General features: G+C 48.5%; 3 protein-coding genes across 5 annotated transcripts in view; 1 reads left to right on the top strand and 2 right to left on the bottom strand.

The window, feature by feature from the left end:
- The window catches only part of METTL25B (methyltransferase like 25B), a 6,959-nt gene extending 5,397 nt beyond the window's left edge, over positions 1 to 1,562 (top strand). For all 3 annotated transcript variants that reach the window (XM_035098546.3, XM_035098545.3, XM_088659835.1), the window contains exons 8-9: positions 352 to 536; positions 735 to 1,562. In XM_035098546.3, coding sequence (XP_034954437.3) covers positions 352 to 536; positions 735 to 853 — 304 coding nt within the window. In that variant the 3' untranslated portion in view covers positions 854 to 1,562. The remainder of the gene's footprint in view (positions 1 to 351; positions 537 to 734) is intronic.
- On the bottom strand, positions 1,553 to 6,316 carry MRPL24 (mitochondrial ribosomal protein L24). Its single transcript, XM_035098552.3, has 5 exons — positions 6,129 to 6,316; positions 3,865 to 3,960; positions 3,624 to 3,727; positions 2,157 to 2,287; positions 1,553 to 1,893 (listed from the first exon to the last, which is right to left on the bottom strand). The coding sequence occupies exons 1-5, from the start codon at positions 6,309 to 6,311 to the stop codon at positions 1,757 to 1,759; spliced, it is 651 nt and encodes a 216-aa protein (XP_034954443.1). The 5' UTR covers positions 6,312 to 6,316; the 3' UTR covers positions 1,553 to 1,756.
- A 6,387-nt stretch (positions 6,317 to 12,703) lies between these two features.
- Positions 12,704 to 15,671, bottom strand: LOC148683232 (uncharacterized). The gene is made up of 6 exons (XM_088659839.1): positions 15,537 to 15,671; positions 14,640 to 14,663; positions 14,262 to 14,341; positions 13,804 to 13,863; positions 13,518 to 13,709; positions 12,704 to 13,093 (listed from the first exon to the last, which is right to left on the bottom strand). Exons 1-6 carry the CDS (start codon positions 15,572 to 15,574, stop codon positions 12,777 to 12,779), a joined length of 711 nt encoding a protein of 236 aa, XP_088515965.1. The 5' UTR covers positions 15,575 to 15,671; the 3' UTR covers positions 12,704 to 12,776.
- Positions 15,672 to 18,181: the final 2,510 nt, after the last annotated feature.

Raw genomic sequence — 18,181 nt, forward strand, 5'->3', positions numbered from 1 at the left:
AGAAACCAAGGCGCTGCCAATAAGCAGTTATGAACCTTATTAGCTGTAATTCCTGCAATGCTGGGGGTTGGGCTGGATGTCCCTTGGGAGGCCCCGCAAATAATGTAATGTAATAATTTATTATTTCTACCCCGCCCATCTGGCTGGGTTTCCCCAGCCACTCTGGGCGGCTTCCAACAAAAGATTAAAAATACATACAAAGTTTGCCGTTCAACGGTTCTAATGGGTGTGGAAGCCAAAAGGAAACCCCCCCCAGGGGTGGGTGGGATTTCCCGAGACCTTTTGTGCTTCAGCCCAAGTGCAGGGGCTCAGCCCGGCTCTCTCTCTCTCTCCCCCCCCCCCCGCTTCCAGGTACGCCCGCCTGGGCCTGGAGAGGGTAGGGATGGACCCTCAGGCGAGGCTGGAGCCTGGCCCCTTGCAGACGCTGCTGGCCCAGGAGGGGAAGGTGGTGGCCTTCTTCAGCCTGGCCCTCCTGCTGGCCCCCCTGGTGGAGACCCTGCTGCTTCTCGACCGGATGATCTTCCTGCAGGAGGAAGGTAAGCGAGGGGCTTCCCTGGCGGGTCAGATGGCCTTGGGGGTGCCTTCCAACTCTGCGATTCCACGAATGAGCACTAGAGGGGGACATCAACCCCGCAGGCCTAGTTGATCCCCTCCAGAGAACTCCCCACACCTGCCCCCCCCCATGTTACCCCAAGCACAGCCAGGACCCTCACCAGGCTCTCCTCCCCAAACAGGGTTTCACTGCCAGCTGCTCCCGCTCTTTGACCCCGCCTTCTCCCCCCGCAACCTGGTGCTGGTGGCGGCCAAGACCCCTCTGGGCTCCGCTCTCCTGGACGTGGCAGCGGAAGATTGAGGGAGACCGCTTGGCGATGCCTGGGCCCACAAACCCTGCCCCACACTGCAGGAAGCCAGAGAACAGCAACACCCGGGAGGGGAAAAGCATGGCGTGGGCACTCCGGACACCCAGATTCAGGCCCAAACAGGGCTCCCGCTGCCATCTTCCCTTGCAGCTGGCCTGGCCAGGGAGGGGTCAGGGAGGGTGGAAGAGATCTGGAGAGGTCTCTTCCCCTTCCATCTGTGCCGTGGAGGCAACACAGCAACCCAAAAGAGCTACGGAGACGCGAGTAGCCAAACACCTTCCTCCTTGGCACCCTCCTCAGTAAGGAAATGCAAAGGAGGGCAAAAGACCCTCACCCACCACTATCTGTCAAGTCCAGCTGAGGAACGGCCTCTCCCAGGACTTTCAGAGCGACAAAAGGCAGCTGGGAAGAGGACTTCAGGAAATTTCAGTGATTCATAAATTTTTTAAGTGACTTGGCTGCTCATTTCCATCATTTTCTGTGTTTTTTCCATGCACTGTGGCATTTTACGCATTGTAACTTTGCCGCTGTTTTTATTAATGTGTTGAATGTTTTTAATTTATCAACATAATTGTTGAGAGCAGATTTCTGCTTATCTGATATGTTCAGAATGAGTTTTACCGTGTACTATTGTGACGCTGTACTGTGTACTATTATATTCTTGACTATTACCTTCGTTTGAAAGAAGTTGCTTATCCGAAAGTCGTATCTTTTATTGTGACCTTGCCAGAGAACAGCCACCTCCACACACACAAAGACACACTCAGATTGCGGTTTAGGGGGTCCTTTATCAGGAGGCAACAGCCCCCACCTCAGCCGCCTCCTCGGTCTCCCCTCAAAGCGGAGAGTCTTTTGGGGTCCAGGCAGCCGGGCACAGATCCGCAGAACGAAAGGCCTCAATACCAGTAGGACTTTCTGAAGCGGCGCGTCTCCACGATGCCCAGGAGCTCCATTATCTCCTCCTGGAACGTCTTCAAGGAAGGGACATAGGTCTTCTCCAGGGCGTCCTCCACCGACGTGTCCTTGGGGCAGTCTTCAGCAGCAAGGCAGGGGGGAAAGGAAGAGAAGAGAAAACGGGGCACAGGAAATTAGGAGACTGGGTGTGGGCATTGTTGTTTTTTAATGCTATGGTGCAGGTTCTGTAAACCTGGAACCAAGTTTCTAGTCCACATGGTGACAGAGGACAGCTCAGAAACAAGGCAGGTTCCGCCCGACGCAACAGGCGGTCAGGATCCCCTTTTCCCCACGAAAATCCACTCCATGCCAACTCCACTCCCAAACGGAAGAGCCACTCACCTGTCCATTGTTCTGGGATGATGCCATCGTCCCTCTGCTCCAGGGGTTTCGGGATGATCCTGCCGGTCCGGAGGGAGACGCGGACCCTCTCTCCTTCCTCCGTGTAGCGCCATTCAACCTCGGTGGGCAGCCTGGGGGGCAAGGGGCAGACAAGAGGGGGGCCCAGGGACAGTCCAGTGAGGATGGGGAAGTGGGGGGGGTTATTGAGGGGGGTGTTTGAAAAGAAGCTCAAGCTGAATTTCAACATCTGCTAAAAACATTCTTGCTTAAGCCACCCAGATGCTTAGGAAGTTGGTGTGGGTTAAAATTTTCTGCATACTGTAAATTTTTGCAATTGAGCGGTGTATAGTTTTTATAAAATATAAATAACTAAACTTAGTCCGCGGATCAATCATCAAACTGTTAAACAATAATGATACAAATATCAGGGCTTTCTTTCTGGAAGTACTCAAGGTTACACAGTATTGGCACCCTTTTTCTAGAAGAAAAGCACTGAGGATAATAATAATAATTTTATTATTTATACCCTGCCCTTCTGGTCAGGTTGCATTTGATGCTTCCCTTAAAAACACCAAAGTCTGAAGTCTTTGAGTATATGGCCCACAGGAGAAATAAGTCCCCAGGTGTTTGTTATAGTAACAAAAAACAACGACAACAATAGATATTTCATTTACCTAGTAGGATTTATATACCTCTTAATCATCTTTAATCTCACTGGTTGGTTTACAAATAATATTAAATGTTCATTCAAAAAATCCTGACACTTTCATTCTACAGCTTCCGGAGACAGACCTCATAAATTCGGACACTTGAGAAATCTATTTTTAGGCCCCACCTTATTTCTGTGATCTAACTTGTTCAAATCTGTTTTTAAGATTGCGTTTTAATTGCTGGAAATGGCCCTGGGGCCTTGGGGTGAAGGCCAGTTAATTAATTAATTAATTAATTAATTAAAAATAATATACAATACAATTACAATAGAAGAGTAGAAAGGGTTTTCTTCCAGTGAACGGGCCTGCTCTTTAGAGGCTTTTAGAACATTCAGCAGTTTAGAAATGTTCTTAAATAAAGGGGAGAGGGGCAGGCGTAACCCCTGGAAATGAATCCACCTTGCTTTTAGGGGGATAGCGCTCGTCCCCCACAGATCGTGGGATCACAGAACCATGGAGTTTGGAGGGACCCGAAGATGGTCCGGGAATCAGCGTGTTTTTACATGAGTAGAATGTGTCCTTTTATTTAAAATGCACCTCTGGGTTATTTGTGGGGCATAGGAGTTTGTTCATTTTTTTTCTCTTCAAAATATAGTTCTCTCCCCCCCCCAAGGTCTGAGGGACAGTGGACCAGCCCCCTGCTGAAAAGGTTTGCTGACCCCTGAAGTCCAGCCCTCGGGCCACGCAGGGATCACAAGCAATGAATTCAGGAATGGTGACCGTGGGGCAAATGCTTAGTATTGCCCTGCCCCCTTACCTGTCAGTGGGGTCTACCAGGGACACCCAGTTCACCAGCAGCGGAGCCTCACTGGCCGTGTACATGCCACTGTAGATGGCGGACCTGCCCGTGTATCGGTAATGCTGCAGGGAAGTTGGGGGGGGGAGAGGAAAGGAAGGCTGAGCCAAAGAGCACGTAAGGGTCTCAGGGGGCCAAAGCCCCCCAAACACCCCACTTCTCTCCTGGGGAGGGGGAGCCTAAGGGCATCATCATCACTCACCACGTTCAGGCCCTCCAGGACGACCCAGTTCCGCTCTCGTATCACCTGGGAGACCATCCCTTGCTTGCCCAAGTCCTTCCCCTTCAGGATCTGGACCTAAAACGTCAAGAGGAAAGCATGGCACGTGGAGATGGGGGTCGGCAGGAAGGGAAGACCCCCAGTTAGGTTGGCTGCCCCGTTTGGAGGCAGGCAAGGGACCACCGTGGCCGGGAGGAGGGACCCGCCTGCCTTGCTGATCCGGGGCACAAATGGCCGATGAGCCAAGCTTGAAGGGCTGCAATAGAGTCTCTTCAGCCAGGCAGTTTTGCCACCTTATTTATTAGGACTATTGTTATCAGGCAGGCGCCCTTTGGAACTCCCTGCATGTTGACGTCAGGCAGGCAGCTTCACTGTATACTTTTTGGTCCCTGCTAAAAAACATTCTCATTCAGGCAAGGCTACCTAGGTGCTTGGCAAGTTGGTGTGAGTTTTAATTTGTTTCAGCCTACTGTTGTTTTAACTTTTGGAACGTCTTAAATTATCATTGCTAATTTTTTATCATTGCTAATTTTATTGCCTTGCCGCTTTTTTAGTAGACCACGTTGAGGTGGTTGTATTTACGACCCATCAGTGTATAAATTTTAGGAAATAAATATTCTCAATCTGTCGTCTGCTTTTCTCACAGAGCAACCCAAATTACCTCCCACTAAAGCCGGTTTAACAATGCCCTCCTCCCCACCCCCCAAAAATACACAACTCAAAGGCAAGACTTGCAGGCCATGCCGCTACAATAATAATAATAATAATAATAATAATAATAATAATAATAATAATAATTTATTATTTATACCCCGTCTATCTGGCTGGGTTTCCCCATCCATTCTGAGTGACTTCCAACCAAATATTAAAAACAGTACAAACAGTAAAAACCCTTGAAATTAAGGGCCAAAAGCCCCTGGGAAGAGACTTTGCACAGTGCCTAAAAGCAGGTAAATGTGTCACCAGGCGAGACTCCCTAAGGAGTGCATTCTGGAGCCACCACTGAAAAGGCCCCAATCTCGTGTGTACATGTTACAATACACCTAGTTTTGGAACAGTAAGAACAAACAATATTATTCAAGAACCCAGTGGTATTTAATACAGTACTGTAAACGGATTGTATGAGACTGAACCTGATGTTATACTGCTGCTGTTTTTCAAATAATTTTAAACTAGAAGTAAGTATTTTTTTCTAGGGTGGGGTAGAGAACCAATTTACAGGCAGCCAATTTTGTTTACAAAAAAACCCCATATTTTAAAAAAGAATGCACCAGTAAAAAGTAAATAAAATTAGCCAGAGGTAGGATGTGTATGAGCAGCAGCTCAGGGAAGATGGGCAGACGACAACTCCAGATTTCATGGAGAACAGAGGAGCAAGATTGCCCCACAAGTTTGGGGCAACAGCTGAGAAGTCCCTTCCCCCTTGCCAATTAATTCTCACCAGGATGATCGGAAGGGGGGGGGGAGGAGAGGAGCTCCCTGCAATGTTTGGGGCCCAGGCCATAAAATCTATACACTTGATTCTTTTTAAATTAAAACAACAACTCAAAGCTGTTTACAAAAAGATAAAATCAATAAAAATTTGCAATCTTTTAAAACGTTCAAAAAATATTAAAACAGATTAAAATTCACACCAGGTTTCTAGGTATCTAGACTGGCTATGTCTAAAAGAAGAATGTTTTTTTCAGGCACCAAAAGGAGTACAGCAAAGGCGCCTGCTTGATGTCAACAGTCAGGGAGTTCCACACTTAACAATCAAGTTCAGATTCCGAACGGGGATTATGCGGCAGCTGTGGCAATGCCAATTCCGCCAACTGAAGCAGTCAGTTGGGAATACATGGGGGAAGATGATCTTGTAGGTAAACTGGTCCCAAGTTCTTAAGGGCTTTATATTCTAATACTAAGACCTTGAACTTGGCCCGGTAGCAAGTCGGCAACCAGTGAAAATGGTTGTTATATATGCCAACAAGGCCTCACTCCTGTCAGCAATTGTGCTGCAGCATTCTGCGTTTACTGTGACGGAAACCCCACTTAGCCCAGCGGTTTGAACCCAGGCAGGGACTGTAGTTGTAGGAAAACCAGCCGGGTGCATCTGAAACATCTCCCCTCCTCAAGAGGTCAGGCAGCGTGTTTGGAACGAGGGTTGTCTCCGAGGGCTGCCCCACAGAGTTCACCCAGTAGCGGTCAAGCCTTGGTAGGGGGAAGCACAGTCAAAACGGGCAGCTGAGAGCAGGAAGAGACCTCACCGTATCGCCCTTGAAGAACTTCCAGTCCTCGTCTTTGATGGGCTCCACAGGGATCTTCTTCCGCCAGACCCACGGAGGGTTCTTAGCCTTGTCGGCGATCGAGCCAGGCCGGTTCATGCCATAGCGGTAGCCGCGGTGCGGCTTGAATTTCTCCGCCGCGGCAAGGAGGACAGAGAGCCTCATGGTCCCTGTGAGGAAAGGGAGGCTCAGGGAGGTGATGAAGGGGGGGTAAAGGGGGGGTCACCTGGGCCTTTGCACCCAAAGCACAGCAGCAGCGACAAAGGCCAGGGAGAACATCCTTCAAGCAAGGGGGGGGCGGCTTAAAGGGTCGACCCCAAGGACATAAGGAGAGCCTGGCTGCTGGGTGAGGCCCAAAGGGGTCAAAGTCTCCGCAAAACCTAAAATCTGTTTCCAGTTTTCTTGGCGAAAGAGTTAGTACATAGATAGCATGACACCACTTTGCAAATGTAAAAAAACGATTCCCTCTACATCACCTGATTCATAGAATCAAAGCTCAGTTGGTGGAGCACGAGACTTCTAATCTCAACGTCATGGGTTCGAGCTCAGATGAGATTCCTGCATTGCAGGCGGCTGGACTAGATGGCCCTCGTGGTCCCTTCCAACCAGGATTCTTGGAGGGGTTGCAGTAAACTTGGCACATATTATCATTTATGGTGGAAATGCCAGTTGTCACAAGAGTTTTGGAACTCAGTTTTGACAGGAAGAATGAATATTACTCAAGAAACGACTGTTTGTTGTCCAAAATGAACGTTACTGGATAGTTTTGATCAGGCTTCCTCAACCTTGGCCCTCCAGATGTTTTTGAGACTACAATTCCCACCATTCCTGACCACTGGTTCTGCTAGATAGGGATCATGGGAGTTGCAGGCCAAAAACATCTGGAGGGCTGAGGTTGAGGAAGCCTGTTTTTGATGCTACAGTAGTAGTACAGTATAGGTGGGTTCATAATAAATTCTGTTCGCTCCTTCCTTCAGTATACAGTATTATCAAAATAATTGTTTTCATATATGATCTCGGCCGCACTATTAATAATTACAACTCAATGGAAAACAGCCCCAAATCTTACATGGGAAGATTGGCGGCCACTCACTCTGGAACAGAGCTACAACTGAGAAAAATTACACATAATCTTAGATCTTGACAAAGACTACAACCTCCAGACATGTTTCAACCTCCAGAAACTTTTCATATGATTTGGCACTCTTTCATGACATATACAGCAGAAACATCATTTTCAAAACAACCCTTGTCGAGAGCCTGGCAAATCTGGAGCTAGGCTTGACAATCTGATAATGCTGCTGTCCCTTCCTTGGACTTTGCTATTTTAGCCCACATGCAATAGCACTCATTCTAACTGCTTCTTTTATCGTTTTGGTTTGCATCTTTGAATTTTGCTCAGTTGTCCTAATTGTTCCCTCTGCTTTACATGGGTTACAGAATGAAATAAAGCAACAAGGATACCCCCCACGGGAGCTAGAAAACCAGATAGACTGGACCTGGAGCCCTGCCAGATCAGCTGCCAAAGGGGGTCCATCTTGCCCAGCATCCTGTTCTCACGGGGGGGGGGGCGATCAGATGCCCCCAAGCAGGACCTGAACACAAGACCGCTCCCCACCTGCGTGGTTTCCAGCAACTGGTATTCAGAAACAGGAGGCCCTAAGCTACTGAAGGTAATGGGGCCCTTTATATGTCCAGCTGTCCTTTGGCCACAACAAATGTTCACTGTTTTTTGTGTTCAATGTATGCTAGACGGTCATTTCTGGACCTAATAGGTATCTCAAGCCAATTGCACATAACAAAATATGCATTTTCTCAAAGTAATTGTTGAAAAGTCCCTGCAGAATGCAAAGTCCCCTCATTATGGAAAGGAGCGCAGGCTAGCAGGCAGGGCCCATGACTTACATCATAGGAGCCTACACAACACAAAAGACGGTTGCTGTATGTAGGGTTTAATTTATTTGTTTTTTTATCCTGTATTTTGGAAATGTGCATCCAGATAATTTTTTCCTTTAATTTGGGGGGGGGGCAAAAAGTAGGGCCCTAAGCTATAAATCCGACGCAGCACAGCCTCGGGGGCTTGTATCCCTCGACAGCCCCTCTCCTCCTTCTCCTCCCTGAATTTGCCCGATCCTCCTTGAGGACTAGAACCTTGAAACCTTGAAACCTTGAAACCTGCACTCACGAGGAGGGCAGCATCCCCACCCCCACCCCGCCGTCTGCTGTCCATTTGCACCCCTGGCCCTGGCCTCTTTGCTGCCCCCCTCTTTTGGAAGAAGAAGGAGGAGGAGGTGCCCCCCCCAAAAAAAATCCATCCCTGCACACGCGATCCCTCCGCCGGCTCCCCTTCGCTCACCTTCTGCCTCGCAGCCTCCCCGGGAAGACTGCGCACGCGCGAAAGAAGCCAAAAGGGGCGGGGCGGGGCTGGCGCCATGCATTCTGGGACTTGTAGTAATCCGGGAGGGAGGAAACCCGCTCTCTCCTCCCCCGCCCCCCGCCAGATGTTTGCAGAGGTAGGAAAGTTGAAGGAGGGAAAATAAAAAAATTCCTTCAGTAGCACCTTAAAGACCAACTAAGTTTTTATTTTGGTATGAGCTTTCGTGTGCATGCACACTTCTTCAGATACAGTGAAATGGAAGTTTCCAGGCACTTATGTAGAGAAGGGGTGGGGAGGGGTGGGGATGGGGAGGGGGGATCACTCAGAAGGGTGGTGGAAATGGGTGATTGACTGACTGATAGCTGTTGATGACCGCAAACGACTGCAAATGGTTTTGCATGAAAAAGCAAGGGTGGAGATGGCTGAAGATCGCTTATCATGTATAATGAGATAAGAACCCGATATCTCTGTTCAAACCAGGTCCCTCCATGGTTTTGAGCTTGGTGATAAGTTGCAATTCAGCAACTTCTCTTTCCAGTCTATTTCTGAAATTCTTTTGTAGTAAGACAGCTACTTTGAGATCTTGTATAGAATGTCCTGGGAGATTGAAGTGTTCTCCTACTGGTTTTTCTGTCTTCTGGTTCCTGATGTCAGATTTATGTCCATTTATCCTTTGGCGTAGGGTTTGGCCTGTTTGTCCAATATAGAGAGCTGAAGGGCACTGTTGGCATTTGATGGCATACACAATGTTAGAGGATGAGCAATTAAATAGTCCTGAGATGGTATGTTGGATGTTGTTGGGGCCAGTAATGGTGTTGTCTGGGTGTATGTGGCAGCAAAGTTGGCATCTGGGTTTATTGCAGGCTCTGGTACCAGTGTCCATGTTAAGTCTGGTGGTTGTATTATTGTGGGTGAGGAGTTGTTTAAGATTGGGTGGCTGTCTGTAGGCAATGAAAGGTCTTCCTCCCAGAGCTTGAGAAAGGGAGCGGTCATTGTCCAGGAGAGGCTGTAGATCTCTGATGATGCGTTGTACTGTTTTAGCTTGGGAGCTGTATGTGGTGACTAGTGGTGTTCTGTTATTTTCTTTTTTGGGTCTGTCTTGCAGCAGGTTCTCTCTAGGTATCTGTCTGGCTCTGTTGATCTGTTGTTTAACTTCATCAGGTGGATATTTTAGTTCTAAAAAGGTTTGCTGTAGATCTCTTAGGTGAGATTCTCTGTCTGTAGAGTTGGAACAGATGCGGTTGTAACGTAAGGCCTGGCTGTATACGATGGATTGTTTGGTATGTTTGGGATGGTAGCTAGAAGCATGTAGATATGTTTGTCGGTCAGTTGGTTTTCTGTATAAGGTGGTGTCTATACGTCCATCCTGTATTTTTATAGTAGTGTCCAAAAAATGTATTTCTTGCATAGATTGGTTCATTGTTAGGTTGATGGTGGGGTGAAAGTCATTGAATGTCTGGTGGAAGGTTTCCAGGGTCTGTTGTCCATGTGTCCAGATAATAAAAATATCGTCAATGTATCGCAGGTACAGGAGAGGTTTGAGTGGGTAGGAGTTAAGGAAACGTTGTTCTAAATCTGCCATGAAGATGTTGGCATACTGTGGGGCCATGCGGGTGCCCATGGCTGTGCCGCTGATCTGGAGGAACAGGTCATCACCAAATTTGAAGTGGTTGTGGGTAAGGACAAAGTGGCAGAGTTTGGTAGCAAAGTCCGCTGTGGTTTTATCTGAAATGGTGTTCCTTATGGCTTGTAAACCATCATTGTGTGGGATGTTGGTGTATAGAGATTCCACATCCATAGTGGCTAGTATAGTATTGTTAGGAAGATTGTTCAAATATTGTATTTTCCTCAGAAAATCTGTGGTGTCACGTACGTAGCTGGGAGCACTGATAGCATATGGTTTCAGAACAGAGTCCATATAGCTGGAAACACCCACTGTAATGGTGCCAATACCTGAGATGATGGGGCGTCCTGGGTTTCCTGGTTTGTGTATTTTGGGTAGAAGATAGAAAGTTCCTGGCCGAGGTTCCGCTGGTGTGTTTGTGAGGATCTGTTCTTGGATGTGTAGGGGTAGCTCCTTAATAATCTTGTTCAGTTCTTTTTTGTATGCTTGTGTGGGGTCTGAGTCCAATTTCATGTAAAAGGCAGTATTGGAAAGTTGTCTGTGGGCCTCTTGGATGTAATCAGTTTTGTTCATGATGACGACAGCTCCACCCTTGTCTGCCTCTTTAATTATAATGTCTGGGTTGTTCCTGAGATTTTCTATGGCTCTCCTTTCAGCATGGTTTAGATTTTGTTGTAAGCGATGGTGTTTTCTGGTCACATCCGTTTGGATTCTGTGGCGGAAGCATTCAATGTACAGATCTAGTGTGGTATTGCGTCCATCAGGAGGGGTCCATGTGGAGTCCCTTTTTGTGTAACTTCTTTTCGGTGGTAGTTGGTGGTCAATGTTCTGTTCATTGATGCGTTTGGAGGGTGATGGTTGTTCCCCAGTAAGTTGAGAGGTGTTGTGTTGTGGGGATGTAGTTTGTTCTACTTTGTCTTGTTCTTGTGTGTGATGAAAATACTCCTTCAGGCGTAAACGGCGGAAAAATGCTTCCAGGTCCCCGCAGAACTGAATCATGTGTTGGGATTTGGCAGGGCAGAATGATAGTCCCCGTGAAAGGACGGATTCCTCAGCTGGGCTGAGTGTTTGCTGTGAAAGATTGACAATGTTGTTGATCTTGTTTTGATTGGTGGCCTGTAGGTTGGAAAGGTTGCAGAGTTTTTTATTTTTCTGGTTCTTCAGTAACTCCAGTTGAGAGTGGTAAATGGTTTGTTTTTCCTTGTGGAACTTCTGCCAGGCCGGGTGATTCCTGATGGAGTTCTCCAGTGCAGAGAGTTCCTCCTTTATTAACTTCTGTTTGGAATACAGAACGCCGATAAGATGTTTGAAGGAGGGAGATGCGCTTTGCATTGGGGGGGCGCCTAAGAAGGTTTATTTTATGTCTAGGGCATTTCGTCAGATTTCTTTCTTTTTTAAAATGAGCTTGATCAATTTCGCAATCAAATAGCCATAATGGACCCAAAAAGAAGAGGAAAAAGGAAATTCTTTTTTTAAAAAACAGAAAAAAGGGGGAAAGGGGAAAGGAAAAAGACAATTCACAATAAATAATTTCATTTCAGCAACACAAACCGTTAGTTAAGTAATCTGTACATGTAATGTCTAGAAAGACATTAAAAAATTGTCCAGTAGCACCTTAGAGACCAACTAAGTTTGTTCTGGGTATACGCTTTCGTGTGCATGCACACTTCTTCAGATATTTTCATATTTATGCTTTTCTACTTTTCACGTTCTTTCCATTCCTCTACGCTGGTTGGGTCCCTTCTGTATATTCTTTGACTTCCATCTAACTCACTGCAGTTTCTATGTTTCTCTCACTTTAAAATAGTCTGTATTCAATTATTAAGATGAATGGTCTTTCCCTTATGTATCTGTGAACTAATCAAGGCACACTCAGGTATTATTGTTGGAACCATGATTTATCAGGTGAATTTTATAGCAATCCCATTCTTTTTTAACCTTTTCTCGAGAATAAGATTTATTTCACGAGTTTTATACACCGCTTGATTGCTTCTTTTTAAAAAACAAAAAACGGTTCACAAAAACTATATAAAATGGTCAACAAGGAGGGCTAACAAGGATAACGTAAGGCTTTCGGAAAGCAAAAACAGCAAGAGGCTGTTGGAGCTCCCTCTCTCAGGCCAGGGCTCTGTCCAGCTCCTGCCTCCGAAGGGGAAACCCGGAAAAGAACAGAGTCTCTGCTCCCATCCAGGCAGAGCTCCTTGCAGCCCTTTCCCCAGCTCCTAAGAGGGTCTTTTCGGTGGTGGCACCTGGTGCTTCCGTTCCAAACACCTTCTTCGTGGGGCCACTTCGGAAGCTTCTGCACGGTGTGGGTTGAGAATCAAAGGCTGGGTGCCCTCCCAGCTGCAGAGACGCCCTCCCACCGCTCTGGCATGTGGCCCCTGGAGGCTCACCCGGCGTGGCTCTGGGACTAGAACAAGGTTAAGGCTGCTTAGAGCCGCAGAATTGTGAAAGGGACCCCAAGGGCCATCTAGTCTGACCCCGTGCAATGCAGGTATTGCCGCCTGAGAGGTGGCAACCCATCCAGTGTATTGATTGCTCACATGGTATTTCACCTTTTTGGGTTGTTTGGGAAGTTTATTCAAGGTATATATTTATTAAATGAAAAAATAAAGGCCTTTTTTTGTTTTCAGGAAGCCCCACCCGGCCGGTGGAATGGTAGGGTGGGTCCGCCTGCTTCCGTCTCTTCACCAACCTCCTGCCCCACCTCTAGGCTGGGGGACACTGGAAGGGGCACCCAGGCCGGGGGGCTCTCCTCGCCCTCCCCTCCTTCCTTGGGGGGCTCCTTCTCGTCCTCCTCCAGCTCCAGGCCCAGCTCATGAGGGGGCACGCGGATGCCCAGCTTGGCTTCCACCCTCCAGAGCCTCCCCTCGACCTCCTGCAGGTTCTCCTTCAAGGTCTTGACGGACTTCAGGCAGTCGTGGCAGCTGCGGAGGTCCTTTTTCCCTGCAGGAAAGGAGCAGCCTTGAGCGTGGAGTCCAGGAGCGTGGAGTTCCGTTTGCTTGGTGCAAACGGAACAGGAGGAACATCGGCAGCGGGGTGGGGGTGGGAGGGTTGTGTCCTTTTGCAAAAAGCAACCTGGATTTTTTAAAAAAAACCCTTTTGCTATTTTTATAGAATTGGAAGGGACCCCAGGGGGTCATCTAGACCCACCCTCTGCAATGCAGCTGTTGTCCCCACCCCATGAAAAAAAACACCCACACACACCCAAGATATTTGCAGCTTCCTTAAGGACTAGCAACTTGCTTTTGTTTTTAAAACAGAAGCAGAGATTCTCAGGAAGCCAGAGCAGACCCTCTGCTCTGAGGAGGAAGAGGGCACGGGAATCTTGTTGGGGGGCAGGGGGAGCGGGCCACCCTCCCCCACTTACGTTCCCGGCGGTGGCGAGACTGACGCTCCTGTGCTGCCCCCAGCTCTTGAATGAACCCCAAAATCTCATGATGGGGAATCGGGAAACTCGGAGCAGGTTGGGGGGCAGGTGGCTGAGCTTCCCCGGGTGCTTCCTTGGAGGGGAGGGTCCCCAGGGGCTGGAGGGCCTTGGCAGGGCTTTCCGGATCGTCACCTAAAAGAGAAACCCAGCAGGCCAGGAAACAAAGGGTGGCCGGGTGCACCCGACCCCACTCTGTCCCGTCCCCCCACCCTCTCTCTGCGCTTACCATCCTCAACTGCCCCGTCTGGCTGCAGCTCAGCTCTGGTTGCCCGCCGAGGAGGACAGCCTGGAAAAGAAAATAACAGACCCTCCAAGTGTCCCCATTTTCTAGGGACAGCCCCGGATTTACAGAAGCCACCCCAGTTTCTGATTTGATTCTGGAATGTCTCTCAGTAAAAGAGAAGGAGGTTCTGCTGGGCCATCACCCCCCATGGAGATCCAAGAAAGGGCCTCTGCTGAAGTTAAGCACCACCTGTGTTTGCAGGTGAGCCTCCATCCCACACACCTGTCTGCCATAGGCCTTTAGCCTTCTGCCCCCTCGTCCCCCAGGCTCCTCTCTCCTGGGGTCTGGGCCAGCGCCCAGTCTGACCTGTCCATGCCCCACGATCCAGGGCAGGCAGTTTTCCGGAGAGCAAACCCTTGGGGGGCTTTTGAGCCCCCACCCACCCAAGACCCGCTCCTCACCTTCTCCGACAGCCGCCTCCTTTGGCCCACCTTCCTGCTTTCCCTTCTCTCGCTTTCCCTCCTCCCTGATCTCCGACAGCCTGAGAGGAAGAGCAGGAGTCTTCATGGCAGGGAATATTCTCACCGTAATTTTATTTCATTCGTTTATTTATTTATTGCCTTTATGTGTAGTTCTTCCCCTCATTTAATCCCCACGACACCCCTGGAAGGTAGGGAAAGCCGAGAGTCACTGGAGGAATCCCGAGGAGGGGGGCCAAGAGTTTTCAGAGGGTTCCCACTCCAGCCCTCCAGTCTCTCTTGCATTTCCCCCTCCCATCTTTGGCCCCACAAAGCCAAAGAACCCCGAGTCAAGGGTCCCAGAAAGACCCACCCCCTCACCTGTGGTCTTCCTCGTAGCGGGATCTGGAAGAGGAAAAGGAGGCGGATCAGGCAGGCCCTTCCAAAAGGATCCTAGTCAACTAGCCGACCCGCTGTTGGGCCCGTGTGTGTGTGTGTGTGTGCCAAGGCAGGCTCAGAAGCAGGGGCCTCCCCTGCAGGGTTAGGGTTAGCACCCGAGTGGAAACGGGGTTCTTATTTTATTACTGTATTGTTATTATTATATTCATTCATATCCTGGACAGCTTACACAACTCCAAACAGACAAAATGCAGCAAGCTGAAAACGTCTGAAATGCAATTGTTAAAACGCAAGCTCCCAGCAGATTAAAACTGTGTTAGAATGGACTTCTTGGAAGCTAGCGGACTCTCCTTCCTTGGAGGCTTTTAAGCAGAGGTTGGGACTCCTGTGCTTCCTGCACTGCAGGGGGTTGGACTAGAAGACCGTTGGGGGGTCTCTTCCAACTTTACAGTTTGGAGACACAATAATGCATTGCAGGAAGCTTTATCCAGCCTGAGGGCCGCATTCCTTTCTGGACTACCTTCTGAGGGCCGCATGCTGGTGGTGGGGTGGACCAGGGCCGAAAGTGGGTGGAGTAACCAACATAAACTTTTACCTTTGTACCTTTGTACATTATGCGGGTTTCTACACACGCAAACACCTCTTTCCATCCAGGCAAGCAAAAGGCAGGATCAGACACACATTCCCAGACAGGGTGCAAAGCAGGGCTGGTGAGGACCGTAGCTCAGAGAGAGGTCCCCCACCCCACCCCCAAAGCTAGAGGTTTACATTGGTGCAAAAGCACGCAAGCTCAGCTGGGAAGCAGAATGAACCCCAAGAACGAACCACCGCAGCACCTCGGCTTGAGGACAATTCCTGATGTTTTCTCTTGGGCTTTACCTGCGGCAGCGGTGGTTGCAGGAAAACCAACACTTCATTGTGTAACGGAGGAGGAGGAGGAGAGCAGCCTCTGCTCCACACAGAGGAAATCATCCTGGAATCCTCGTGGATCTCTGGGGAACCGAGAGTGCCAGAATCTGTGGCCAGTTGTGAGGTCACCACCTGGTCAATCGTGGGCCACAGAAGCTGCGGCTGGAATCCACCACACAGCGAGATGTGAGCTCGAGGGTGAAGGACCCGTTCCCTGTGCGCAGACAGACCCAATCTCCTCCTGCAATCCAGGGAAAGCACAACTCCAAACTGGACACTGAAACCTCTGAGCTTTTAAGGCGGGTGTTTTTCCAAATGCCTCTGAATGTCCAGAGATGGGTCTCCTCGCTTTTTTGGGGGGAGAGAATTTTAACCTACACTTTAATCCAGGGGTCAGCAAACTTTTTCAGCAGGGGGCCGGTCCACTGCCCCTGAAACCTTGTGGGGGGGCGAACTATATTTTGGGGGGGAAAGAAGAACGAATTCCTATGCCCCACAAATAACCCAGAGGTGCATTTTAAATAAGAGGACACATTCATGTAAAAACACACCGATTCCCGGACTGTCCGCAGGCCGGATTGAGAAGGCGATTGGGCCGGATTCGGCCCCCGGGCCCTAGTTTGCCTTCACTTAAACTTTCACTTAAATTTCTCTTCTACTAGCAGCCAGGCAGGCTTGTAACACCACCCTCAGAAGATGGTGGACTCTCCTCCATTTAATGCTTTTAAGCAGAGGTTGGGTGGCCACCTGTCAGGGGTGCTTGAGCTGAGATTCCTGCATTGCAGGGGGTTGGACTAGATGACCCTTGGGGGTCCCTTCCAGCTCTACGTTTCTATGATTTTATGGGATCCTGGAAGGACCCAGGGGAGAGCTTTTCAGACAAATTGGCAAACAGCACTGGTGGGAAAATGAAGCAATAAATTGGCATAAGGCCTGAGACATAATTACTTTCTGACTGGCATGGTTTTACTATGGGCATGGCTAAAAAACAAAAACAGAGGACTCCCCTCCCATTATTTGTTGTTGTTGTTGTTGTTAATTTAAACTGTTTATCTCTTTAATAACTTGTTGTGTCATCTGGTTGTTATTTTGCATGCATTACCTAAACATCAGTTTCTGGTAGGGATTTCCCATTATTTCCCCCCTATGATGTTGTTACATGTTTACCTACGAGACCAAAATACCCCACATGTGCGCACTCGACCACTTTGATCGGTAGAATCGGCATTGCCACAGGTGCCACGTAATCCCCCTTCCACATTTGTAAGAACTCGGCCGTTTTGTGTGTCAGCACCTACAGCTTTGGAACTCCCTGCCTGTTGACATTAAGCAGGTGCCTCCACTGTGCTCTTTTTGGTGCCTCTTAAAAGCATCCTTGTTTAGAGAAGTCTGCCCAGATGCTTAGAAAGTTGAGGTGAGTCGTAATCTGTTTTAGTATTTTAACTTTTTCTAAGTTTTATAGTATTGTTGTAAATTATTCTTTTAGTTTTATCTTTTTGTAAGCCTCTTTGACGGTTGTTGTTTTTTTCTTACAATCAAGGAGTGTATAAATTGTATGAAAAAATTAATAAAGGTAAACAAACGTTGAAAGCATTTCATTTTTAAAAAAAGCTGGTTCCTAAAGTAGGAAGGACTCCTCACAATATGTTTACTCACATCTATTTTTTGATGAGGACCACAAAATAGCTGCTATTGGGTGTGATATCCAAAAGTCAAGGTAGGGTGTTTTCAGGGCTCCCCCCCCCCCCCGCCATAATTTGCCAGAACTCAGCTCCGCCATTATAAGAGACCAAGGGGGACATTCATGGTGAGTTTTTCTAGAAAAATAGCACTGGATGTTTTCAAGGCAGACAAAAAGTTTCTCTTGATTATAAAGGTTCCTGAATCCTTAAGGGGAAATCACAGCCTGCCGTTTCCACTCTTTACCACAGTGAGGCGCTGCCGTCTCAAGCACATATTGCCATCCAAACCTAATTGCTCCATCCCAGGCACTTTTACTCCGAAGCAACTCCCACTGGCCTCAAGAGAACTTACTTTCAACCAGCCCACTGGTCGGTTTAATCCAGCCCCTGTGGCAGTTTATTTCCTGGGGTAAAATCCTTAAGAAAGCTCAACACCTTCAATCCTAAAAAAAGGTTAACAACTTTTGGTTGGTGTTTGGTTGGCCCTCACGGCCCTTCACTTCATCAAATCTGGCCCTCTTTGAATTCGCATTCAAGGTTGTAGTCCTCAAGGAGGATTGGGCAAATTCATGGAGCTGCGGGAACTGTGTGTGTGTCTGTGTGCAGGGCTGCAGCTGAGAATACGTGCAGCCCTTGGGCAAAACCCTTCCTCCTCCATGCATTTGTTTAATCCTCTTTTTAAAGCCATTCCAGATTGGTGGCCACCCCTGCCTCATGTGGGAGGGGGTTCCCACTGACAACAGGGTGCTCCCCCTCACCACAGAAGCCATTTGAGCCTTCAGGGACAGAGATGAATCTTTAAACTACGCAACTGCGCCTTCAGGGGCACGGCAACCCTGTCCAGAACTGTTGAACTCCTTAACTCCAGGACCTGGGAACTGCTCAACCACAAAGTCTCCATCTTACCAGTGTTATTAGAAAAAAAACTGCTCC

Source organism: Zootoca vivipara, chromosome 16 (assembly GCF_965207765.1).
Source record: "Zootoca vivipara chromosome 16, rZooViv2.hap1.1, whole genome shotgun sequence".
Taxonomy (NCBI): Eukaryota; Metazoa; Chordata; class Lepidosauria; order Squamata; family Lacertidae; genus Zootoca; species Zootoca vivipara.